A 14,371-nucleotide genomic window follows, 5' to 3' on the forward strand; every position below is an offset into this window, starting at 1 on the left:
TTCTCTTCGACTCCGCCCGACCTTCGATAAAACCGACTTGCCGGCCTAGCCCCCGCCTTGGCCTCGTTCCTCTCGGCGCCCCGAGGAGGGTATTTGTAGACCGAGTAGCATGGGAACGAATGGCCGCGGCGCCGGGACACATATCACAGCATACATAGATATACATACATATCATGACGAAAAGTCAGGGAAGGGACATGTCTGCGCTAGATTTTTCTGTAATGCAAATTTTTGTACATCATGAGACAAATTTGACTGATCACCAATGGCTGCTTCGTTTTCCTCTTTCCACAACACTTGAGCCACCAGACACAACATTTTGAGCACAAGTACGTATGATTGGTAGTAGAATTAATCCGAACAGAAAGCCAAACGCTTGCAACCACCCATTTTGTCGGGACAACAGCAGACGACCATTTTGTGACTCTTCCTGTTGTTATTACTAATATTTTTTTACCTCACCGTCTTTCCAAACCTGTCCTCTCTCGAGAACCCTCAAACAGCATTGCTCCTGTCGCCATTCGTCGCTGGCGCGTTCGCCCTCGCCGCGAGATCCTCCTGCTTCTCCTCCTCGTGGTGTCCGTTGACGCCGTTGGCTCCGTTGACAGCCGTCTGCGACTGCGTCGGCACGGCACCTGGCAAGTCTTCGGGCTCGACCGGCTCCTCGGCCTGGGCCTGGAAGGTCGGTGCGTAGGCGCTCTTGGCGCGGATCTTGTGGCCGTAGAGCCAGAAGATGAGGGGAATGGGAGCGAGCGCGGCGGCGATGCAGCCCAGCAGCGTCGAGGCCCACTCTATGCCCATGCCCTCGAACATCTGCGTCGCGAACAGGGGAAAGCCGGCGCCGCAGAGCGATCGCAGGAAGGTGTTGCCGGCAATGGCCGACGCGGCGAACATGAGGTATGAGTCGACGAGGTAGTTGAGCGACTGCAGGAAGATCGACATGAGACCAAAACCGGTGAAGAGACCGCTGAGGGCTGGCACGATCCAGTGGATGTCGCGACGGTAGCCGGACCAGCCGAACCAGAAGATGCCGGCGGCGAAGAAGACACCACCGACAATGACGGACGGCAGACGCCACTCGGGCACAGGCACGCCATTGTTGGCCTTGAGCTTGCGCAGGTACCAGGGCTGCTGGAGGAGCACGACGGTACCGGCAATGAGCTGACCAGTGACCATACCGAAGAAGGCGAGGCCGGACTCGCCTGCGTTAAAGCCGTGAACGCCGCGGAACACAAAGGGGTAGGCGGTCAGGAAGAGGTACAGAATACCGTAGATGAAAGCCATGTAGATGGACAAGAGGGTGACAATGGGCTCGAAGAACAGCAGGCGCATGGGACGAGTGAAGTTCTTGGTGATGAGCTCCCGCAGGTCGACCTCGATTTCCTCCTGCTTGGCGTGGATGCCCCAGTTTCGGGTGCGACGGCGCAACTCGGAGGCCTTGCTCACGAGGATGACGGGCGGATACGTTTCCTCGAGGAAGAACAGGTCGAGGAAGAAGGCGAAGAAGCCCATGATGGAGATGAGATATTGGGTCCAGCGCCAGCCGAGGTACGACTCGACAATAAAGCCGCCGACAAAGGGGGCGAGGAGAGGGCCGGTGAAGACGGCCATGGAGAAGACTGTGACGGCGACACCACGGGTGCGGTTGTCGAACATGTCGGAGAAGACGGCGGCGACGACGGCCAGGGGGCAGGCGCCGAAGAAACCGCTGAAGAAACGGCAGATGAGAATCGTCTGGATATCCTTGCCTGTAGCTGCAGCGATGGAGAAGAGAGAAAAGCCGAACATGGAGAGGACCAGCGGTAGACGACGACCCTTCAGCTCAGAGAGGGGCGCCCAGAGCGTGGGACCTGTCGCAAAGCCGAGAACGTAGAAGGAGACGCCCAAGATGCCGACCTCGTTGGAGACGTTGTACTGGACGCTGATGGGCGCCGTGGCGGCGGAGAAGATACTCGAGCCAAAGGCGGATGTTAATGTCGTGTAAGCCAGCATGACGGCTGTGATCATCCTGGAAACGCGTGTCAGCGACGAGACCAAAAAAAAAAAAAAAAAAATCTTGGGTCACACCAGATCCAAGACAAAAAAGCATCTGAGACTCACTTCTTCTTCATGGGCCAGTTCTGGGCATGCAGCGGGTCGCTGGGCCCGTCAAACTCGACGACATACTCCTCCTGGTCGGGTAGGTGAGGCGGATAGGGCTTTCCGGCGCCAAAGTTGGGAAGAGGTTTCCTCGATTCTCTGCTCTTGATGCTCCGTCCGACAGTGTTGCTGTGTTGGCTGCGCTGGGTGGCGATGCGGCTGAGCGCCGTGGGGTGGCGCTCGAGGTCATTCTGAGTTGACACGCGGCTGATGCCCGTGTTGCGGCGGTAGGGTTCGCCGGAGGAAGAGGTGGATGTGCTCGAAGTGGTGGAAGCAGAAAGGACGCGCTCAATCTCGTGGCTACCGCGAGACTGGTAGCGGCCCGGCGACGCTGCTCGAGCGGCGTTGCTGAGCTCGCGATCTACCTCATCCATGTTGGTGTAGCTCGTGGAGGCGAAAGGGAGAGGGAGTGTTCGGGGGGTGAAGAGCGTGAAGCCAGTCAGGCTAGGTAGTGCTATGGAGGTCAATGGGAATCGTTGGCGTGGGTATGATCTCGCGACGAAGACACTCGATGTGGTAGTAAGAGGAGAGGGGAGGAGGGGCCAGAAAATCGGCAATGATCGATGGGGCGATGGAAGGGTTATTAGGTTTCGGTCCTAGCCGGGCGAACGAGGCAAGGCAAGGTAGAGCAGAGAAAGAGGATAGGTAGCGGGTGTGGTGGTATCGAGCTCATACGAGTCGCGAGGGCAGGCCTCGGAGCTAGCTTCTAGCTTCTCTGGTGCTGGATGTGTTGAGCGCCCAATTACGTCAGGGCCCCGGCGATGCGCGACTGCAACTGCCTCTGCACGATGCCGACTTTTTCGCGGGGTGAGTAAGAGGGCCTTTTTTCTCTTTCCAATTGGATGACCAGAATGCAGTACGAAGTACCTTATGAAATAGAAAGGCAGCTGATGGAGATAGCAGAGAAGCTAAGTAAGCATGTCCCTAAATCCGCCTTTCGTCCATCCCCTTGGCCTTGGGGAGCTTATACCCTTGGGCGCGGCGTTCTTAACATGATGCCGACTGGAACTGTTCCTTCGAACCATGTCATGGTCATCACCCCAATCTGTGTAAACAAGGGCCCATATCGTTCCATCTGGACGCAAATCAGGGCCACTCAGTACGAAAACAGCCCAACGCCGCAGGGGTATAATCTAAAAATCTTTTCTCTCCCGGGAAACACGGCAACGGCAGGAAACGGACGACGAAAGGAATGCTTCCTGTAGGCCTGTAGGTACACAGGCAAAACCAAGAGTGGAGTCCATTGTGCATTCCGCGCGCCTGCACTGCGACTGCCGCACGCGGCCGCTACCCAAGGCAGATCTCTTCTCGATCGTCCATTGGCCAACACGAGGGGTCCGGGCGGGGGCACCCTGCGTGCTGTCCACTGCCTCGGCACCGCCCGGCCTTGCCGACTCGTGTTTTCTCTGCCCTCCCCGTTGCTGTGGATCCCCTCCCTCCCCTGCAAAGTGGTTCTTTTACAGTGCACTTTCGGTGCTGTGCTTTGCTGTGCTGCTGTGCCACGCTGCCAACTCAGGCCGGCACTGCGCTCACTGTTCGATCGGCCGTCGCCCTGTCACAAACACCGAATCCCATTCTGCAGATCCCTCGGACGTCGCCCTTTCGCCCCTTCGCGCCCCCGTTGCCCTTCCGATCTCCCGTCCCGACGAATCTGCCGCGCGCCCTTGCCCATGGACGCGCATGTTCGTCTGGCCCATGTTCACATTCTCAGTAAGCAACATGCACGAAAACTCGGCCGAGCCTGGTGACGTCAGCTTCACCCATGCACGTTAGATACCTACCCAAGTACCATCTTCGGTACTCCAGCCCGGCTGAAGATATGAAGACAAGGGCAGTGAGGGTCCTGAGGCAGAGGAGGAAAGAAAGCCAAGTCGCGGGTGGTGCCACATGGCGCATGTTGCAATCTGCAGCCCTAGCCTGCCGCTCCAGTCGAACAATGGAAGCGTCTTTTCTCAGTGGGCATTGCATCCCAGCCCCAGGGAACTCGGACATGCACACAAAGGTCTGGAACACTATATCTTCCCCTCCCATCTCCTTCACTCCACCAGAGGCCGACGGTTGCCGCGTCTTCACCTCCCGGGGCTCAAATCGGCAAGTGGGCGGCAGCAGGGAGTACGAAGAACCGAACGAGAAATTTCCAAGCCCGTACCGATCTCCAAAACCAAGCTCACAATGAATTTTCTGCCCCAAAAAAAAAAAAATACTGCGGCCGGCGACGGGGCAAAATCCAATCAGAAACCACAGATGGATGAATCGTGACGTTGAAGTCCCCGGTCGTCCATCAGCTGACAGCAGGGTTCTGGCGTGTCACGACTCGCGCCTTCACAGCGGGCTTCGTTGACGTCAGTCGGCTGGTGGCAGGGGAATGCCGTCCTGCAGCTTGAAACTCTGATTAGGTAGGGAATGATCGAAACGTCCAAAACTCTGATGGCACGATGTGACGCCCATTCCGAATCGGTCGGACAGAAACTCAACCGTCCCGCTCAGACCACCGCTTGTCTACGACGTCGCATTTGTGAGGAATCAGGGGATTTTTATTTATTTATTTTGGCTGGCGAGTCGATGGCCGTCAACAGCCGCCATGGGCCGCACCGTTCCATGGGTTTGGCTATATGCGCGGTTCTCTATAGTCGTCACAATGGCGGCCCGGTTCTACTGGTACGAAAACAATACACACTGATTCACGTCCAGAATTCATGGCCACGAGTCAATCATCATCACAATACGGAGTACAGCTTTCAAACCCAAACTCGAGCATATACATGCTCAAATAACGTATAATTCATGGAGTCGTGATTATTACACCCAAAAAACCCATCACCTGCGTACTCCCCATCCATTATCCAACAGCCCCGTCGCCTCTTCAAGACTCAACCCTGCCGTCTCGGGATATATACGCCAGACAAGGGCATAGCCTATGGTGCAAAGTAGGGCGTAGAGCGTGAAAGTCCATGGCGGCGTCAGAATGTCCATGAGCGGCAAAAATGTTAAGCCGACGACGAAATTGGCCGCCCAGTTGGTCGACGTCGCGACACCGCTGCCGATGGACCGCACGGCCAGCGGAAAGAGCTCGCTCTGCATCCAGGGCACGTTGCCGAGGCCAATGGCGTAGGCGGCTACATATATCATGATGCTGACGAGGATCATGAGAGCTGCGCCGTGGGACGTCGAGGCGCCCTCGTCCTCGCCTCCGCCGGGTACGGAAGGGGTGCTGCCGGGGTCGCCTGCGTCCGGTGGGGGTGCATCGCCCGCGGTCGATGTCGACGTCGACGGAGCCAGGTCGAGGAACGAGAAGCCGTACGCCGCGAGCAGCAGACCCGCAATCATGAACGGCAGCGAGTAGAGCATGATGCGACGTCTGCCAATCTTGTCAATGAGGAGCAATGCCGCCACGGTGAAGACAAAGTTCGTCACGGCCACGCTGAGAGCCGTCAACGTCGGCGTATGGAAGCCGACGAGCCGGAAGATGGTCGCTGAAAAGTACATGAGGGAGTTGAAGCCGCACAGCTGCTGCAGGCCCTGCAGCAGGCAAGCAATGGCAAGTGCCCGCCTGTTGCGTCCGACGGTCAGCAGCTCCTGCCATCCACCCCACCACTCGAGACGCGGCGAGCCCTCGCGGCGCATGACCTCCCGCTCAGAACGGATCTCAATCTCAATTTCTTGCACCACGGCCTCTGCGTCACGCATGGCAGAGGGTCGGCCGCCGGCAACCCGGTGCACAACACGCTTCGCGAGCGCCGAACGCCCGACCATGACGAGCCAGCGTGGCGTCTCGGGCATGTACATGACAACAGCCATCTGCACCGCCGCGGGCACGGCACCTAGTCCGACCATCCAGCGCCAGGCAGTGTCTTTATCGCCGTAGACGGAGAACCCCCATCCGACGATGTAGGCGACGACCTGGCCGAGGGTGATGAAGAGGACGTTGGTCGTGACGAGGCGGCCGCGGTGGGTGGCAGGGGCGATCTCGGCAATGTAGAGCGGCACGACGAAGCTCGCCGCGCCGACAGCCGCACCAACGACGGCGCGGCCAAAGACCATGAAGGTGACCGTGTGAGCGCCAGCTTGGAGGAGGGCGCCGAGGACGAAGAGAAAGTCGGCGAGGAGAATGACGCGGCGGCGACCGAGGGCGTCGGCTACGACGGAGGAGAAAGGGGAGACGATAAGGGCGAATAGGGCCGTGCTTGACGTGATGATGGATTTGTCGAAGGATGTGAGCTCGCGGTTCGAGAGGGAGCTGTCGATGGAGACGAGAGTTGCTGAGATGACGCCCGTGTCGTCTTGGCCAGGTAATTAGCACGCACGAAGCACATCTCGACAAGGGGCAGGCACAGCAACGTACAGCCAAAAAGCAGGCCGCTGATGCCGGCGGCAAACGTCAGCAGCCAGATGAACAGGCTGGCCTGCACGCCTGTGGTCTTTATCGGCGGGGGAAGGGTATGCTGGTCGGCGTCGGCATCGGCGTCGGCATCGCCATCATCGTAGTAGTCATCCCGGCGGAGTAGCTCTTCATCGTCGTCATGTCGTCTGTCGTCCCGCTCCCGGTCCTGCCGGTCCGAGATGAGCGGAGCTTGCGACGAGTGAGGCATGCTGAGGAGCGCGCAATCGAGGGGTGATTAGGCAATCATCGAGCACTTCGTCTCCGTGGCAGATTGCGACACCTGAGAGGGCTCAGAAGAGGGAGGAATCGGAAGATGGGACAACTTAGGTTTGTTGTTGGAAAGGAGCTGGTAATCTCGAGCCTGGGAGTGCACAGGGCAAGAATGATGTACGTGGAAGCGCCTCCTCCGAGAAACCCGTGTGGGTCCGCGGCTCTGTTCCCCCCTTGGTGATGTGATGACATGTACTTGACGGACCACCAAAAGTTCGGCGTCGGTGCATGTACCTGTCAACACACGGACCATCAACCATCAAACGATAAACGTTGTGGACGACTATCGCTGGGAATTATCAAGACACAAGACTCACCAGTCGTCGAGAAAGCAACCTAGCCAATCTCAGCTCATCTCCGTGAATCGTATCCCCCTTTTGTGCTGCATCGGGGCTTCATGACCGCCAGATGACTTTGATGAATTGGGCATGTGGCTTTCCTTGCAGACGCCCTCGACATTTCCACTCCCAAAGCCACTGGGCCACAGTCGCTTGACCGCATTTGAAGTCTCCCAACGTGGAGGCGGCTGTGCGCACGACGGGGAGTCTATCCGGGGAACAACCTGGGGTCGGGTCTGCGAGGCATACAGGCATTTGGCAAACCTTGTGTGCCTACCTCGATGCACAACGCCGCATTTAGACTTCTACGTGCAGCTCATTGGTTTTCCGTTTGTCATGGGAAACCTCCCCATTCGATGCATCGCCGTCACGTAACAATTGCTGCGAATCGTGCCATCCCATGGACATGATCCCAAGGTCAAACATGACAGGGTGCTGCAAACAGGTCACAGAAGAGCAGCGTCTCTCCCGAGCTGATCACAGTGCATTGTGGGAAGTCTTTAAATAGTGCCGCCCTTGGTGCAAAACGCTCGTCGAAAGTTTAGATATCCTACCGAAACCATCATCTCCCTCGCAATGCCATAGTGCATGCCTTCATCGAGAGAATGTAACGCCTTGCTGCCCATACATTATTGCGCCAGATGACCCAGTCTCATCATACACATGGAAAGTTTCGTCCCAGCGTCACAGGCGACAGTCATGATCGTCATCGTCACTCCTCCTGATTACCAGTCAGTACACCGACGCCTGCCCGCCCTGCCCTGTGTACATTGACGGCGACCCCGCCGTTGGCGAAGTTTGCCATTTCCCGGGTGACCTCACCTGAGGCACGCGGATATTCCTCAACGCGGCGAATCCAGACCCCGACACGGACATGGAGCCCGCGCTCGACCCGAGCTCGGTTTCCTGGCCTCCCCTATCGCTGCTTGCTGAGCTGCTGGCCTGGCTGTTTTCCGACAGGGCGCCGCTGCTGTTGGTCCGGGAGTGGCCTAGTCGTCGCCCGCTGAAGCTCTCGCTGTCTCGACTGGACCGCGAGGCTGATGTGTTTTGACGATGCGGCATCAATCCTCCTTCAAACCCTGGTGTCGGCGACGAAATGCGCAAGTGGTTGAATCCGAGATCCCAACCGCCATAGCGATGGACGCAGTGCGGCTCAGTGATGCCGGCGTTCTGTGTCAGAATCTGGTAAACCCGATGCTGGATTTCGTCCGCCGGTGGACGATCGATGGGATTCGCCGAGAGCATACAGGCGATAATGTGCAGCATGGGCACCACGCCGCGGAGGACCGCGGCGCCGTCACTCTCAGACGTTTTCTTAGACGCTTCTTTGGCAAGTATCGTCATCCAAGATTCCACTTGGCCGAGGTTTTTATGGAAAGATGAGTCCGGAACTGCACCCCCACGGCCTGCTGTCTTGTTCTTCGATGCCCGGTGCGTCGCGAAAGATTTGGTGCTCTTTTTCAGAATGAAACTTACCATCTCGAGCAGAACACATCCGAGTGAGAAGATGTCGGCTGCTTGCGGATTCAGGTATGGATTTGGAGATTGAAGCATCGAGTTGGGGTTATTCGGGTTATCACTGCGAGATATGGAGAAACTCGTATGCGACTCTGGCGAGACCGACATGGACAAGGTCGCCTTGCGCCCGCCGGGACTCGTTGGCCCAGTGGTCGGGCGAAACCACTGTTCCGGGGCCGCATAGTCGTACGACTCGCGGTCGAAGGCGCTCTTGTCCGCCTGTCCTGACAGTGCCTCAGCATGGAGCCGTGTGAAGTCAGAGTAAAAGATGTCAAGTTGGCTGGTGAAGAGGATGGTTGACAGCTTAATGTTGCCATGTGAGAGTCCCCGGCCATGAATATACGCCAACGTGTCAACGAGGCATAGTATCCAGTTCATGACAAGTTGCCTGCGGTCCTTCTTGGACTGGTTTTTGAAGATGGAAGGTGTATTGCCAAGAAACGACTTCAACGTTGTGTCAGTGGCGGGTGTGAAGAGAACGTAACCGGCTCCGCTATGTGTGTATGATGCGTGGCAGGACACGAGATGTTGGTTTTGGATGCTCCTGATGCTGTTCACGGCTTCCTCAAAGTCGACCGGCGTCAAGCTGCCGAGACTATTGCCGAGAGGGATCCGGCGCCGGCAAAAGACCTGGCCCGGGCAGTTGGGCAACACAACCTTGTCAATGGTGTGACTACTAGCGAGGCCTGCTCGTCGATCGATGACCTCGAGCGGCACAACTTCATGATTCGTAAAGACAATGTGGTCTCCTCTTTGCAGCGGTTTGATGAGGTAATGGAATTGGCGTTGGAAGAACCTGCGGTCAACCCGGCCGGAGCGATTTGGTGCCTGCGCGAGCTGGTCGACCTGCTCCTGCGATATCGGAAGGTCGTGGTCATCCCACGAGTTGTCAATGATGCCAAAGATCTGACTGGCCATCTTCAGGTCGACAAGTATGAGGAAGATGCATTTGGCCTTGGTATCGATCCATTCCCAGTAGGTGCCGTCAGTCAGGTCTCCCCCAAAGGTCAGAGAGCGATCCAGACGCTCAACGTCGCTCGCAGCGAGGTGCTGACAGACAAACTGCCGGGTGACAGTGGCCTCGATTTTGGCGGGATCCCACCATTGAACCATCTTAACGCTGCCGCGGCTGTCGCGGGACCTGCATCACTGAGGGCAGGTTGCTTCAGCTCGAGGCTGGGGAAATATCAGCGCACTTGTGGTGCGCCTCTGTGACGAAAGGTGCCTGGGTGTCGTGAGGCAATCAAGGGGGCGTGCGTGAGATGAGAGTCTTGGTAGGGCGAGGAGGCGTTTTGAAGAGACACACAGACGTATAGTTGCTGTTCGACTCGAAGAAGATGACTTGAATCTGTCGGGAGTCTCCAGAAGCAGCAGCAGCAGCAGCAGCAGCAGCAGCAGGTCGTCGCAGTGAGAGTTGACCGAGATGAATATGCGGATCTCGTGAGTCGTTGTAGGGTGCTGCGGCGAGGAGGGACATGACCATGACACCAGACCAGACCAGATGCGAGGAGGTGGTGGCGGGCCTTATCCTCTCTGGGCGAAGGACTCGTCTACCTGTAGCTGGCAAGGTCTTCGGGGGATTGATTGGCCTGGTGGGGGGACAAGATAAGGTGAGACTCGACTATTTAGTGGAGGTCGGCAAGAGCTGGCTTCCGATGTTCCTGCTCTCCACCTTGCGTTGCACCTGCCCGACCATCATCACGGCAAGGTACCTGGAGGCGCTTGCCTCGAGGTACCTGCCCTACCTACCTATGTACCTTCCTTCCCAAAGGCAACACACCTTGTCTGGCAAGCCACGTCGAGCCGTCTCGTTGGGTCTTCTTCCAAAAAGATTTTCGGCAATTCAAATTTCCCATCTGCTTCGGTTTACTGCGTGTTTTCTGTCCGCATTGTGCGTCTTTTGCCTGCCTGCATGTTCAGGCATAGCATGTGCCCGGTCACGTCCATGTACTGCTATGTACCCTGTGGGTTTCGAAGGATGGACGCACTGCGACATGCCCGACTCGTCCTGCCCTGGCATCTTTCCCCCCCCTTCTGTCAAGGCATGCGGGAGACCGCTCGCTGGGTCTTCTTGGCAAATGCTAGTGTCGCAAAGCTTTTTCGATTCCTCCTCGTTTTTGGCCGTGAGGAGCGCGGGGGTTGAAGACACCAGGAAGCCAACCTATTGCCATATCACCCCTCAGTACTTCAACAGTACATCTATTCTTTTCCATTCAGACGGCACTGCGTGGGTACCTAGGTATAGTGGGGTCCCTGATCCGACCCCCCAACCCAAGCCATCACAGATCCCCCACGGCATTTGAGGTTTCTGACATCAGTTTCTTGGTATACTGACCTGGCATGAGGCAGATCCGGAGATGCCCTTCTTCCGCGCCATCTGCCAACGAGTTCCAACCGTCGAGCCATGTCCTCTGGCCCCGGACCCAGGCAGACAAAGTCACAGCATCGGCTAGGACCGCATTCCCCTCAGAACAGCGAACCGATTTCCCCTCCGGACTCACCAACGGACAAATCACACGCCGTAGCGATGCAGAAGAGCGCCCGCAACATGGCCTGGCAAGCCTGGATGGCGCGCAAAGTGGTGGGAACCGGCAGCCTGGCACGCGCAGGATGATCCCCGGACGCCCGCACGGCGTCCCACCCTCATTTGACCCGCGGCCCATCAATGGCCGGCGCACGCGAGCTGTCGACCCATTTTCTGCAGCGCGCGCTGGCCCCCGTCTCGGAACAGCCTGGGAGCACAACCAACACGCACGCCTTGCGAGGTGCCCACGAGGTCGCCGCGGAGGTTGTCGACACGCAACAAGACGCCTGCACACGAACTTGAACTGGTCTCGTCTCATGAGGGCGGCGTCGAAGCTGTTCCAGCCCCAGCCCCCAGCCCCACGTGACGGCCTTTTTGGCCTGTAGGCATCCCATGTGGCGTCTTCTCTCCATATTCCAAACTTCTACTCCGAAAGACGCTTCTGACACTTTGGTGTTGACCTTGTTGTGAAGTCATTCCGAGGTCACCACCATCGCCAACCTGGTCATTCATATCCAGCGCCCGCAATTGGCGACGAACAGCATATCTATAGGTCACACATGGCCTTGGCTTTTCAGCTCCCGAAATACATGTGCCAGCGAATTTTGCACGCCCCTCCGGTGTCTGCGGGCGCTGAAAAGAGCCTGGCCGAGCACTCACCTAGTCCACTGGGCGGCTCGCACCGCAGACGACTCAGGCAAAGTACCTGCGCCCGTCTGGCTGCAGGCCCTGTGTATGGATACACCATGGATCCGAAGTCTGCCTGAGCAAGCCTTGCGTTGTCTGTGCATTATATCTCTCTTGGTTGATTTTGTCGTCGTAAAGCGCTGTGCCACGCGAGCCGCATCTCTCTTCCACTGTTTGTCTTGTCCGAACCACACAAAGTGGATGTGCCCCGAAACTTCATGTTTTGTGTGCAAGGTACGAGGTGCTCAATACATCACGATAACAAGATCAGAGAATCATCGAGCAGACTATTCGTTTCAGCCGAGTGGAGTGACTGAGTCGGTCTCGCAAACCTTCCATGATACGACAGATGGCCCAATCCGCAAGGGTTCTCAAGACGTCTGCGGCTGACTCTGAAGTCTAAGGCTGTTCTAACTGCCTGAATCCTACAGACATTGCTATCAATTCACTATTTCTATACTTGAATTTGTTCGAAATCGCATCTGCTCCACGTTTCAGCAGTTCGGGATTAATGACCCCCTCTATTAGCGAAGATAACTCATCCCTTGCATCGCGGCTCCGTTCGGAGCATCAAGTAAAGTTTCCAAGTGCCCCTTTGGTGGAGAAGTGACGTGGGGATCTCAGTTGATGCCTCGACGATCTGCTGCTAAACTTAACATTATGGCATATTATTACTACTATAGCCTCCGCAGTCAATCACATCACCTTCATCGTCCACGGATCCAAAGCAGGCACAAAGACCGATCCCGCCGCTAACCCTCCAGCGAGCACAAACGCCCAGATAAACGCGGTAATCACTACCCCGTCCTGGAGAACTCTGACCTCCCCTTCGCCGACGGGTCTCGTCGTCTCAAAGATCCGCCACCAAAGCCCCGTCTTCGCATAGGCGCGCACCCACCACTCGCTTCGGAACCCGTTACCTGGACCAAAGGTCCGAAGGCTCGGCTTCCGCAGTGGATCGTCACCCGCCGGTGATGCCGCGGCGGTGGCCCTCCGGGCCGCCCTGCGGCCGCGCCAGCTCGCGTCCTCAAGCTCGGCCGGTGTGGGTTGTGCCTCCCACGGACGAAGCTGCCGCCTCCCAGCAAAGTACAGTGAGATTGACAACCCGTCGGCAGCGGCGACAAGAATCGCGAAGCCGGGTGCCCACAAGGCGAAAGGCGCAATCCGCCAGTACCGGCTCAGCGCAAACCGCGCGGTGCAGAGGTTTAGTGCAGCTGCGGCGCTGAAGCCGAGCATCAACAGGAGCCAAGCGGACACGCGCAGGACGTAGGTCGTTGGGCTGTTTGTGTTGGCAATGGATGAGCGGATGAAGTTTGGGTGGAGGTGGCCTCGGAGGATGGCGTCGGCCTTTTCAAAAGCAGGGAGTAGGGAGGTCGGGTGGGTTGTGTGAGCGGTTGCATCGGCGATGGCAGCGCGATCCCGAAGGGTAAGGCCCAGTGAGCGGGGGGCAGAAGGGTCGACGTAGTGGTTTAGAATTTGTGTAACCTCGTCACGGAAGGGTTGGTGGGCTAGACATGTCAGTGTGCTAGACAAGGAGAGTACGGGCAGAGAAGCTCACGAGGTGATATCCAGGCCTCGACGGTGCCGGGGGGCGCCGATGGCCGTGAAAAGTTCCTGGACGGCCTCGAGGAGGCGGGACTCGCGGATCCCAAAAGCTCCTTCTCCTCCTTTTCCTCCCCGTCGGCGTCCAATATTTCGAGAATGTTGCTGACTTTGCTGGCGTTGCGCACCCTTCGGTAGCGGCCTGACATGGCGACTCGGGGCCCTCTACGCTTGCGGTCGGCGTCAGCCTTCGCAGCGGCGCGGGCCTCAGCGTCGGCGGGATCCCAGCGAGGCACGAGGGCACGCTCATGGGCGTCAAGCTCCATCCAGCTCTGGACGTAGCCGCAATACCAGAGGAAAAACTGCAGGGGCTCGGCGTTCTGTTCGACATAGACCAAGTAATCTATAAAGTCGTTCAAAGAACAGGGCTGTTGCTAGTTAGCAGGACGTCCATGAGGCAGGAGGGGCTCATGCGCCTACCGGCATGGTGTGATTCCTGACGACTTGTTCGAAGCGTAACGTAGGAGGCAGCCACTTCTTCGCCCTGGCGGCTGCCGCAGCGTAGCGACTGCACGTGTCATCTTGAACGGGCGACCGCCAAGGATGATCTTCCTTTGGTGTCTTGTAAAACTTGAGTGACATGTTAAGGGTATAATGGTTCTGAGAGAGAGCACACGCTACAAATCAAAGCAGATGCTATGTGACGCCAAAAGATGACCTTCGCCGACGAACCCTCCACGACGACAGCCAGCCTACATGACGATAGACAACAGCCCCCTGACCCAGACGGCGGGCGGCGAGTCGTTTAAGTCATGTCCAGCTGCCACATAGATCGGGGGGAAGGCCTCGTCACTCGCGAGGCACCGACAGGTAGACACATCTTCAAGCCGCTGCGTCAGTTTCGTCCGAAGGGCTGGCACACCGCCGCCGACGGGTCCGGGTCCTTCAAGGCCCAGACACGAGCAAGTTGGT

The 14,371-nt window shown here is 57.6% G+C and overlaps 5 protein-coding genes across 5 annotated transcripts in view; 1 reads left to right on the top strand and 4 right to left on the bottom strand.

The window, feature by feature from the left end:
• VDAG_07041 (uncharacterized protein) overlaps window positions 1-210 on the top strand; it is a gene marked incomplete at both ends in the record, with an annotated part of 1,624 nt that extends 1,414 nt beyond the window's left edge. Inside the window, one exon of the mRNA XM_009655946.1 lies at window positions 189-210. Within this exon, the coding sequence (XP_009654241.1) occupies window positions 189-210 (22 nt within the window). The remainder of the gene's footprint in view (window positions 1-188) is intronic.
• A 285-nt stretch (window positions 211-495) lies between these two features.
• On the bottom strand, window positions 496-3,024 carry VDAG_07042 (polyamine transporter 1; the record flags this gene model as incomplete). Its single annotated transcript, XM_009655947.1, has 2 exons — window positions 2,101-3,024; window positions 496-2,008 (listed from the first exon to the last, which is right to left on the bottom strand). Exons 1-2 carry the CDS (start codon window positions 2,511-2,513, stop codon window positions 496-498), a joined length of 1,926 nt encoding a protein of 641 aa, XP_009654242.1. The 5' UTR covers window positions 2,514-3,024.
• Window positions 3,025-4,956: 1,932 nt separating this feature from the next.
• On the bottom strand, window positions 4,957-6,728 carry VDAG_07043 (myo-inositol transporter 1; the record flags this gene model as incomplete). Its single annotated transcript, XM_009655948.1, has 2 exons — window positions 4,957-6,419; window positions 6,482-6,728. The coding sequence occupies 2 exons, from the start codon at window positions 6,726-6,728 to the stop codon at window positions 4,957-4,959; spliced, it is 1,710 nt and encodes a 569-aa protein (XP_009654243.1).
• Window positions 6,729-7,840: 1,112 nt separating this feature from the next.
• VDAG_07044 (protein kinase domain-containing protein) lies at window positions 7,841-9,759 on the bottom strand (the record flags this gene model as incomplete). The annotated part of the gene is made up of 2 exons (XM_009655949.1): window positions 7,841-7,849; window positions 7,951-9,759. The coding sequence occupies 2 exons, from the start codon at window positions 9,757-9,759 to the stop codon at window positions 7,841-7,843; spliced, it is 1,818 nt and encodes a 605-aa protein (XP_009654244.1).
• A 2,794-nt stretch (window positions 9,760-12,553) lies between these two features.
• On the bottom strand, window positions 12,554-14,041 carry VDAG_07045 (uncharacterized protein; the record flags this gene model as incomplete). Its single annotated transcript, XM_009655950.1, has 3 exons — window positions 12,554-13,365; window positions 13,416-13,827; window positions 13,880-14,041. 3 exons carry the CDS (start codon window positions 14,039-14,041, stop codon window positions 12,554-12,556), a joined length of 1,386 nt encoding a protein of 461 aa, XP_009654245.1.
• Between the last annotated feature and the right edge of the window lie 330 nt (window positions 14,042-14,371).

Source organism: Verticillium dahliae, genomic scaffold, assembly GCF_000150675.1.
Source record: "Verticillium dahliae VdLs.17 supercont1.15 genomic scaffold, whole genome shotgun sequence".
Classification (NCBI taxonomy): domain Eukaryota; kingdom Fungi; phylum Ascomycota; class Sordariomycetes; order Glomerellales; family Plectosphaerellaceae; genus Verticillium; species Verticillium dahliae.